The 11,254-nt window shown below is 42.2% G+C and overlaps 1 protein-coding gene across 1 annotated transcript; it reads left to right on the top strand.

Moving 5' to 3' along the window:
- Positions 1–2,209: 2,209 nt before the first annotated feature.
- LOC306775277 (caM kinase-like vesicle-associated protein) lies at positions 2,210–9,059 on the top strand (the record flags this gene model as incomplete). Its single annotated transcript, XM_079265598.1, has 10 exons — positions 2,210–2,307; positions 2,420–2,551; positions 4,173–4,247; positions 4,557–4,695; positions 5,878–5,998; positions 6,117–6,192; positions 6,372–6,508; positions 6,672–6,750; positions 8,450–8,537; positions 8,721–9,059. The coding sequence occupies exons 1-10, from the start codon at positions 2,213–2,215 to the stop codon at positions 9,057–9,059; spliced, it is 1,281 nt and encodes a 426-aa protein (XP_079121724.1). The 5' UTR covers positions 2,210–2,212.
- Positions 9,060–11,254: the final 2,195 nt, after the last annotated feature.

Genomic DNA, 11,254 nt, shown 5'->3' with positions numbered 1-11,254 from the left:
GAAATAAGCTTTTTTTCCAAAACAACAAAGGCACTTTATCATCTGGATTGCTTCATTAGATTTATTAGATTTCATCATCATCAGAATGGCTCTTTCAATCTCTTTTTCTCCGGTCTACGTTCCCTCTCCACAATGCAACGACTCTCTTGTGGACTGTTACAGCCACTTGCAGAATATAAATGATTTCCAGCGTAATACAGATTTTTTTTTTCTTTCTTTTGCTTCTTACCAAGAATTACTTCCATTTAAGCCACTGGCCCTGCAGAACTTTCCTTTTATAACTTTGCTGAGCCAGAGCATTTACCACAGAGAGACATGTAACACACATTGAGAGTCAGAGACAGAGATAGACAGCCAGGAAAAGGCCAGCCGCTTACAAGGACTACACAACACAGACTCGGATGAGAAAAGGAAGTTCACAGAGGGCACAGCTTTCTCTTGGTAATTAGAGACGTCGCCGCGCTGAGCCTCGTTCATTGAGATTGGATTAGGAGCCTGTTAGTGGAGCTACAGTGAACGGATTGCCCTTCTCACACATAACGCTATACGTTTGATGCTGGCTGCTCTCATTTCCATGCGGACCATCCATCACCCTGACTGTGGCTGTTGTGAGGATAGGAAATAAACATTTTATTTGACCCTTTTTATTCACCCGCAGAAATTTTGCTGCGGGTGGAGGGAATCTGGAGGGAAACTGCTTTCCCTCCAGATTTCCCCAAATCCGCTAGGGATTTGAACCAAGAGAAGTCTCACACTTGCTTGTTGTAACTGATCCCATCCCAGCCCTTTTCTGTCTTATTCAGTTATTTCCTTTCAAAACAATGTATGAAGCTACAGCTACAGGTTGGTGCAGCCAAGACAGATTGTTGTAGGCCAGCCCAGAAGAAAGCAACGCGCTGGTTCCCTCGTCTGTTTTATGTCATTGTTGGCTTTACAGGATTTTTTGCATCAATGTGATTCAGTGCCTTCCTTTGTTAGGCACTGAATTAGCCAAAAACAGACTGTCACCGTTTATCTATAAAAGGTTTCTCATTTCTCATGAGAGTTTACTGTATGAATGATATACGGTATATCGTTACTGTGATATAACACATACCATGACAGGAGATTTCATCCATCCCTAATGATGACCATGTGTTTTTAGTTCTGCAGTAAAAGTCATGTATTTGAGATCTTAATTAAATCTCTTAATGGATCAACATAAATCATATAGAAAAAGCCCAACTGATACATTGCTGTACAGAAATGCCAAAGCTGTTGAAGGTAATATAACGGAGGGATGTTTATTCGATATTAAGTAAATCGGCTGATATATTGTTATGAGATTATGATGAAACATCACCACAAAAACATGGATTATGTGGATTTGTCCATTGAGCCCTAGCATATAGACCAGATTCCCACACACAGACTGTCTTGACCATGAATGTTTTATTGCACACTTGTTTTGGTACCTCTCTTCCCAACTCATCAGGGCTGGGACAGGAATACAAAAAAAGAACCCATCCTCCTCCCTTGAAACAAAAAAAAGGAATACAAAAAAAGAACCCATCCTCCCTTGAAACACGAAAATAACAGCTATGCTGACTACAAAACCTTTAATTCTCAGTAAAAAACAAACAAGCCAGCAGTTAAGTTGCCCGAGGCTGGTCTCAAATTCCACTCCATGCTATTTAGGAGAGGCTGCGCCGCAATTAGGTGTTCCAAGTGTGCTTTCAACCCCCTCGGAGTCCCGGGGTCCAACGGTTTCAAACTGTTCACCCCACAGAGAAGCACCATCAGCCCAGACTTCTGCTTCAAAAAAACAACAAAAACATTCCCCTCGCTGTTGTATTATTTATATAAGTTAGGTATTGGAATAAAGCTCGGCCTGTGCAGCAGATCCCTCTACGGCTCTGCCCTTAATACAGGATCCTGAAAGGCTCAGTAAGTGAAACAATCCTCTGCATTGACACTGCCTCTGGTGGCTCTTTAGCTCTCACTTTTGAAAGGCTTTCTCAGCATTAGTGGAGTATTTATTTTTTTTCTTCTGCCAAGTCATCGTCCGCTGTAATATTATGGCACCGTGTGAGGCCAAGTTGGAGAGAAATGATCAGCTCGGAGGGGCGTCAGGACTTAACCCTGATAGATTGATGAAAGTGTAATTATTCATTTCATTCTCTCACTCCACTGTCTCGTTGTCTGTTTCTCTCACCACAGGTCAGGAGCGGCCATGCCATTTGGCTGTTTAACGATCGGGGAAAAGAAGGATTACAACAATCCTTCGGATGTTATGGATAAATATGACCTGGGTCAGATTGTTAAATCGTGAGTATCTCAACGACTTTATGCATTATCTCTTATCGAGGAACCATTATGATCCGTGTTTGTATCCCTGCAAATTTACCTGAAATACCATTTAAAAAATGCTTCTTTTCAGGGAGGAGTTCTGTGAGATATTCAGGGCCAAGGACAAAACGACTATGAAGATGTACACATGTAAAAAGTTCCTGAAAAAGGATGGAAGGAAAGTCCGCAAGGCTGCGAAAAATGAGATCGTCATCTTAAAGATGTAAGTTCTTCATTGTGGTTCATGTTCCCTGGAGTCACGAGTGCATGACGAGTTTTGCGATAAGACCGTCTTTGCTTTTTTGTTTCCCCTGTTTCATCTTCTTCAATATTAATTTCACAGACGACATCAATTTTCAAAAAGAAAAAAACAAATGTCGCGCTTGCTTTAATAAGAAAAGTAAAGCGCATCTCCTTTTGCTGAGTGATCACATAAAGCAAGAACCTTGTTTGTCTCAACTTCTCTGTAATAATCTAACTTTCAGTTAAATCCCACATTAGCATAACCTGGGCCTTCATGAAACAATTTGTCGCTGACAGCAGGTGAAGCAGTGGAGCAAGATGAATACCTTATTCTGAGTGAATAATCGAATATGATGACATTGTCAAAGGCTGGGAATAATTGCTGGCAAAACATCAAATGCGGATTTGAATTTGTAATGCTTGAATATAGGCATTAGAAAAGAAAAGAGGTGCTGACTGAAGTATTAATCTTCATATATCTTTTTATTACTATTACTTAGAATGAACCAAATAAATCCTGAACACTGTCACTGTTCTCTCAGCTCTATTTAAATATATTCAATTCATAAATATTCATTTATTCTGGAGGTTTTTTTTGATGAGGGAGAAGAATTAAATGTAATTTGAACCATTATTAATGAGCGAATTGAACTTGGTGAATGAGAAACACATGAAACACTTTATTTTACGAAGCAAAGGATTTTTTATGTCTTGAAATATGTCTGTAAAGGGTCTTTAAAAGTGTGCACGTTTTTTGTATCGGTAACACTTTATTCACAGACCAATCATGTAAGGAAAACAGGTGCTTGCTGAGAATGACCTCTGAGTGGTTGTAGAGAAACACAGTATTATTGTCCACATGCAGCTACTGTGTGTCTAAAATCTCTCTCCATTTGCTACCTGCTGCACTTTCTGACATTTTATTTCAGTGTTTGAAAGGGCGTGCACTACATTTTTCCAAAAGTCCCATAATGCAATGCTTTCCCTTGGCTTCTGATGCAAGAGACACACATACATTATATGCAACGCTGCACCTGTCACTGCTGACGCACAATGATAATGATGCATAAATGTCCCACATCTCAATTTTGTATTCACTATTGAGTTTTGCATTATTTGAGGAAGTGTTTTTTTTGGAGCCTCCTCCACATTCAGTGCAATTTAAAAAATAGTAGGAACAATCTTGAAGGCAACGGGAGCATTTTGCCTTCCGGGGGGATTCACGTGCAGGAACAGCACCTTTTATCCTGAAATATTGTCCCTTTTATGGGCCAAATTCACTATTATGTTGCCCAAGGCATAGTCAGCTGCTCAGCACCATGCTGCTGCGTGGCTGTCTTTACGCCCACATGAATGCATCACATTACATATATCTGGTTGTCTATGGATGGGCAGCTGAGCACGCAGATCTCAGTGCTGTGAAGTAAAGTTAACGGATCATGCTGCGTGTGATTCACGAGCGTTAAAGGAGGTCTTTACATTGTTCCTCCAACAGAATGAATGATGGAGGCGTCCTCTCCTGTGTGACTCCTGACATCGCTCTCTCTCTGTCTTTGTGTTTTCTCTCTTTCTGCCTTGTGCTTCGTGACACATCTCCTCAGGGTGAAGCATCCCAATATTCTCCAACTGGTGGACGTCTTTGAGACCAAAAAAGAGTACTTCCTCTTCCTTGAACTGTGAGTTCAGATGTCTGATGAGCTGGTTGTCTCCGCTTGTCTTTGCGGTAGCCGGGGCCTGCCGAACTGTATGCGCTGATCATACGCTGGGAATGAGCTGTTGTAGCCTGAGGGCCTATATATATGAGAACAGCTCTGAACTCCACTCATTTGGTATTCAGATATGATTGCTTGCACGCTGCTCCATTCTCATCAGCATGTGTTCTTGGGGAATTAACACGGTGTAATTCTTCCTGTACTGAGAGAAAGTAACATGTATAACTATAACAACAGACATGTAATGCATTGCGGGCCTTCCTTTTCCCACAGTGCAACAGGCAGAGAGGTATTTGACTGGATCCTGGACCAAGGCTACTACTCAGAGCGAGACACCAGCAACGTGGTGCGCCAGGTGTTGGAGGCCGTCGCCTACCTCCACTCCCTGCATATTGTTCACAGAAACCTCAAGGTAACAGGGGTGCAGGGCTTTGTAGGCAGAAAGGCAGAAGCATAGGCGCCATCACTGTGGAGGCAGCTCACTGTGAACAAAATAAATGTCCTCGGGATCCTGCAGAATCAGTTATGTGCTGAACATATAGAGATCAAAATGTCATCGAAGTGAAGATTAGATTCTGAAAAGCTTTTCATTGAAGCTTAGCCATGTTCTTGTAGACATTTACATGTCTAGGCTCATGTTTGTGTCGCAATATGAAGATTAGAGAGGCAAGTACGTTCCCACATCGTCAGCAATTATTTATTCATGTAAAACAGTGAAATGTTACTGAGTGAAAAATAATTTCATGAATAAAAGAAATGCAACATAAAAGGACTGGCCACGTTTTAAATGTGACTTTCATTGTAGCATATGGCCCTGCGGTGGAAGTTAAGCGCAGATGGTTGTAAAATCATAAAAAGGATATCCGTATGATTTGAAATGTGTTCAAAAAAGTGAATAATAAAACAAAGAAAAGACATCAGGCAGCTGCTGTACTGATAGTCAAAACTCTGCCCGTAGCAGACAATAGTTTCCGTTGATGAAAACTCTCCACAGGATTCCCAAACTTGTCAGTGCATCATGACGGGAAGAGCCCTGTGTTTAACGTGCATGAAAGAAGTGGATGCGATTGGCCACAACCTCTAACATCCTTCCCTTTTAATATCGGATTATATATTCTTTCTCATCCCACCCCCTGTATCTAGCCACAGGTGCACCAGGCGAGCCTGGCCACGTAAATACCAAAAGCGAGCTTGATTCAAGACCATAAATGCGTAATGGAGAAAAAGATGGTTGCAATATGATTACTATTCATTGCAAAACCTGGATTAGCTTCTCCATCTCGCTTCCTCGCAAATCTCCCCGTCAGCTCAAATGGAAATCAATGCATTTCTTATGTGGAAATACGTCAAACTTGTGTGGAGGCATTTAGATTTAGTCCAGTTATGATGAAACAAAATGAAACTTCCTTTTAATCTGCACTGGATAATTCAACTTTTAGATGTTTTCAGTCTTCTCATTATAGTTCTGTCAAAAAACAATGAAAGTCAACCTCTTAAACGTTGACTGGATGAGTGACCGTGAAAATGAAAGACCTTAATCATAATAACATCTTAATGTTTTCATTGTAATATGCTTCTTTTTTTTTTTTTGTAGTTGGAGAACTTGGTTTACTACAATCGCCTGAAGCACTCGAAAATAGTCATCAGCGACTTCCACCTTGCCAAGCTGGAGAACGGACTCATCAAAGACCCCTGTGGGACGCCAGAGTACCTGGGTGAGGATACACATTTACAAAGTAGCAAATAAGACATTGTGGAGAATGTGATGTGGCGGCCTGCTGTGGCTTTCACACTCACAGAGCGTTTGATGATGTTCCTTTACATCTCGTGCAGCTCCAGAGGTGGTTGGCAGACAGCGATATGGCCGGCCTGTGGACTGCTGGGCAACAGGTGTCATCATGTACATACTGTAAGTCGAGACATAAAACATCAAGAAGCTCTACACCTCATTTAAAGGCACTGGGCGGCTTCAGACTTGGTTGATATTGATAAAGATTGTACATCATGAAACATTACAGAATATGGGTTGTTTAAATATGGTATAGATGTTTTTAAACTCCTGATTCTCTTTTTTCTGTGCCACCTCAGGCTGTCAGGCAACCCTCCTTTCTACGACGAAACTGACGACGATGATTTTGAAAACCATGACAAGAACCTGTTCCGAAAGATCCTGGCAGGCGATTATGAGTTTGACTCTCCGTACTGGGATGAAATCTCAGATTCAGGTACTTTTAGGATAAAGTTAACACTGTGAAGAAACACTGGGTAAACATTTCAAATCCTCCTTTCTTGACCATAGAGTGGCCCAACACATTTCATATTTATGTCCATCAGGAGAACAAACCCTTTTTTTTGTTGAGCTTCTTCTGTTTGATGTTTCTCTGACAGCTAAGAGTCTGGTTACTCGTCTGATGGAGGTGGATCAAGACCTGAGACTGACAGCCCAGGAGGCGATCAACCACGAGTGGTAGGCGGCAGAGCTTTGATATATTGTGCAGACCATTTAATCCAGAGCGGTGTGATCAGATTGTGTTGGTGTGATGCGATTGCAAAAGAGCAGAATTTCTTTCTCGTTTGTCCCTTGAGATCACTTTGAGAAGAAAAAGGCTTTGAACAAAAAAGGCTAATCGCTGTGAGTGTTCAGCATTTATTGGGCTGCAACTTACCAGAGCATATCAACATTTATACTTCACTCAACAACAAGCTGCTTACCTCATTAGCAGTGTGGCTCCCGTGATGGAAATGCCTGGAATTTCTGAAACAAATATTGGATGGATTGGCACAAAATATGGCAGAAGGGTTCATGGTTCCCAGACAATGTATTCTAGTGACTTTAGGGATCCTATGACTTTTACTTTGGTACCACCAGCAGGTTGACATTTTTTGATTACTCTTCAAATGTCTTGACAAATATTGGACGGATTGCCATTGTATTTGGTGCGGACATTATGTTATTTTGAACAACTGAAATGATCAAGAAAAATGATCCCTTGACTTTTTACCGAGTGCCATCATCATGTCAACATTTCACTTTGTCCAATACTTGTATACTTACTTTGAGACCAAATGTTCAAATGCCCATGACATTCTCTGTTAAGTGCTAATTAGCAAATAATACTATGCTAACGCACTTGCAACAACACACCTGCAGTAACAGATTTCCTTGGCCACTTGGGGGCAGCTGTGAGTTGTGAACGCAGCATTGGCATATCAACCTGAAGTTGATATGGTGAACTTTTTTGCAAACTGTTGCCAATTCACACATTTAGTAGTTACGGAGCTACATTATCATTCATTAGGAGTCGTGTTTCTGTCCACCTGATAAATGTTAGTCTGATATTCACTCTGATATTTAATCTTTTTGGATCTGTTTTTTTGGTCTCTACCAACGCCTGAGGGACATATCTGGCTCTTTAGCTGCTACATCCTCTGCCATGTTCACAAGTTAGTTGCTAGCTGTGTCCGTCTGCTGTTTGGTGCTAGGCATTTAGTGCACAGTTGGTTTATAGAGCTTTCAGGCAGGAAACAGCTGCCTACTGCTGAAACTGGCTATAAAGCTCCATAAAGCTGATGAAATATGAAGATCCAGCTGACAATTCTCTGTATGGCTGATTTATGGCAAGCATTATAAGTGGTAAACATTAGAATGTTATTCTTTTAAGGGAGCATGTTAGCAGACTGATGATTGCATTTAGCTCCTAAGTACAGCCTCACATAGTTCTGTTTTCAAGTGGCATTAGTGTCACCACAATAATGCATTTCAGTACAGACAATCATTCATTTGGCGAAGAACACTTTCTTGTGTAGGGACACCTCATTGTGCATTATGTCTTGCATGTATTTTGAGGTTGTTGAATTGCGCCTGTTTGCAGACATTTCATTGTATTGTGTTAAGAACGCATCTATCAATCATTTTCTTCGATCACTTAGATATATCTGATAGAGGCCCTTCCTCCATCCATAAGGCGATTGTCTTGAGAAAAAGGCTCGAGCTGAAACCTAATCAAAATAATCCTTAAAGGCTCAACAGGTCCTGCATACGTTTGCCAGTCCATAAAATGAACAATAAATTGAGCAATAGTGTGAGCAGCAGCCCAAAGCATCCAAATATAGGGGAAGCATAAAGCTCTGTTGTGAAGTTGTGTTTTGCCAATTTTCTACGACAGGATCTCTGGCGGTGCAGCTTCGGATAAGAACATCAAGGAAAATGTGTGCGCACAAATAGAGAAGAACTTCGCCAGAGCTAAATGGAAGGTAAGCCCTTCTGTCCTCTCTTCCAGGAACCTCCTCTTCACAACGTTCGACAGTGGTTGTTTGATCCTTGAACAAGGAAGTGCAGTAGTGCAGTATGGTGTACAACAGTTCAGAACATTGAGAGTCAATGTTCTCAGATCACAGCACCCATTTGAGTTCAGCTTGTCGTCCCTGCTCCCACAGAAAGCTGTGAGGGTCACCACCATCATGAAGAGACTGAGAGCACCCGAGCAGAGTGACTCGAGGGTAGCCGGCCATGCGGCCGGCGCCCCGGCAGACGGAGCGGCTCCCCAGGCTGCCACCGACCCCTCTGCGCCTTCATCTGCCGCGACGCCCGAGGGAGCGCCCGCTCCCGTCACAGAGCTCCCTGCTGGAGCGGAGATAAGCCAACCGGCACCAGAGGCTGGAGCCGCGGTGGAGCCACAGCAACCGAGCCCGGCGCCGCAGGAGGCCGAGCCCACGACGCGTTGCAATGGGGAGGCTTCGGCTGCAGCCACTGAGGCCGGGGACGAGCAGGGTTAGACCCCCCCCCCCCCCACCCCCGAACTCCTCCCCTTGTGACCTCGGCTCTCCCCGCCAACTCCTGCACACTGTACATTAGCTGCTAGCATGGTGACACTGACTCTGCTTCTCTCTCACTTGCAGCATTAGTATCATCTCATGGAGGCTGTGTGCTACCTTTCCCGAGTGCTGCGTTGCGTTGGCTTTCTTTTTACACGTATTATGTCTTTTTTCACTGACCCTCCGGTGTTTTTGTCAAATTATGTAAATCCTGTCCATTTGCTGTCAAGCTGTGGCTTACAGCTAAATTCTTCTTTCTTATTCTTCTCTCAGCGATAAGAGAATATTGTTTCCATAAGAGGACATAATTGTCCTGAAAACGGCTTTGATTCCTTTTTAATGAGCCAACTTGGGAAACTTTCCTCTGCCAGTCCTACAATTACAGTATTTGTTCTTTGAATCGGTAGAAAAGTATTGCTTCTGAAATTTTGACCTTGTACAGTGATACTCAGTAAGTGCTGGTCCTCACACATGGAGAAGAACACATATTCCTGTCACAGGGGCAATATTGTTATCTTTCTTAATTGTTCTTGTCTGCACCAACCAGTCATTGTACGTTAAACAATGCTGCGATTGGTGACTGGGAGCTATTATGCCCAGTACTGTATTTTGAACGAGGCAGCTTCACACACAAGCACACACACACACACACACACACACACACACACACACACACACACACACACACACACACACACACACACACACACACTATGTTCCTTTGCTAACTTCCTGCTCAGGAAAGAACCTTATAGCTGTAAGTGTAAAGATCCTGTACATAGAGACCTTTGTAGAAGTAGCCAAAACAGCATGCATTCTCACTTTTTGCTGTTCATTTTACATTTACAACCACTTGGTGGATAAAGACGCGCGACCGCCAAACTCCGTCTTGTCGCAGGCCGCAGAACCTTCGCCTCGTGCCACAAAGCCATGCCGAGGCTTATGTTCTTTTCAAAAGCACACTGTACATTATGCTGTCTCCAGCGACTGTTCATTGAGCACCCCTGCTGTCAATGTAAGTTATATGAAAAAAAACAGTCTTCATTACACATGAGCTCTATGCATTCAGATTAATTTGTCGCTTTTCTTTTTTAGAAACTTCATGACGTCTTCACAAAGAAAGTGTATTATTTTGCTCGATCTCAGTTTACTTGTATGTGCTTTGGTTTGATTGCCCGTTGTGTTAGGATATTAACTCAAAATGCCACATATGTCTTAATCATTTTGTTGTGACTGTAAATCAAAATGTGCATTAACTGACCACATGCGGCTTTCAAAGGAAGACGCGCACGATTTCGACTTTTTGGTGACTACGGTCATCTTCACCAACTCAGCTTTGCTGACCTGTATTGTACTTAAAGAAATATATGAATCATTTGTTTGAAATTTCCGAACGTACTATTTATTTATATTTGTATTGCCATATCTCTTTTTTCTTTCTTTTTGTTGATGTTGTTCTTCCAACTCTTTCAGTCATGTATTTATTCCATAGAATATTCTCCTTTATACTTGATAAACAGTAATAACAATCTTTCCTTTCTTGTCACGCTTTGGTCCCCTCGAGCATTAATAATGAGCTACAGAAGGAGTTCTCTGTAATCACTCTTGAGGAAATTGAGCAATATTCGAACGGCTGCAGAAACTGTGATTCCTGGTGTCCTTTCGATAAAGTCCATGTACCTGTAAGTAGAAGTCTGTAGTCCTTGCCAGCTGTCTGAGCCAGCAGGGCCATTTAAAAGGGACAGTTCACCCCAAACCAAAAATACATATTTTGCCTCTTACTTGTAGCGCTATTTATCAACCTGTTGTTTTGGTGTGAGTTGCCTAGTTTTGGAGATATCAGCTGTAGAGATGTCTGCCTTCTCTTCCATATAATGGCGCTATATGGCACTCGGATTGTGGCTCAACAGCAATGTCTCTTTCCAGAAATCTCAAGATAATCGACAGACCTTGTTGTGAGCAGTTTAAATAGCACTACAGGTAAGAGGAAAAATCTGTATTTTTGATTTTGGAATGAACTGTCCCTTAAACTAACACATGGTGGCTGTCAGATAAGTGTCATAACTCGTCAAATACCGACGCCTGGTCAGTGCCCTTTGGGGTCTGATAATGTAAATGTAAACCCATCCGCATCAAGACGGTCAGAGCAACTTGAC

The sequence above is a fragment of the Melanostigma gelatinosum genome, assembly GCF_949748355.1.
Source record: "Melanostigma gelatinosum genome assembly, chromosome: 3".
In the NCBI taxonomy this organism is placed as follows: Eukaryota; Metazoa; Chordata; class Actinopteri; order Perciformes; family Zoarcidae; genus Melanostigma; species Melanostigma gelatinosum.
Note: the sequence above shows the minus strand (reverse complement) of the source record. Positions and strands in the feature narration are given on the sequence as shown.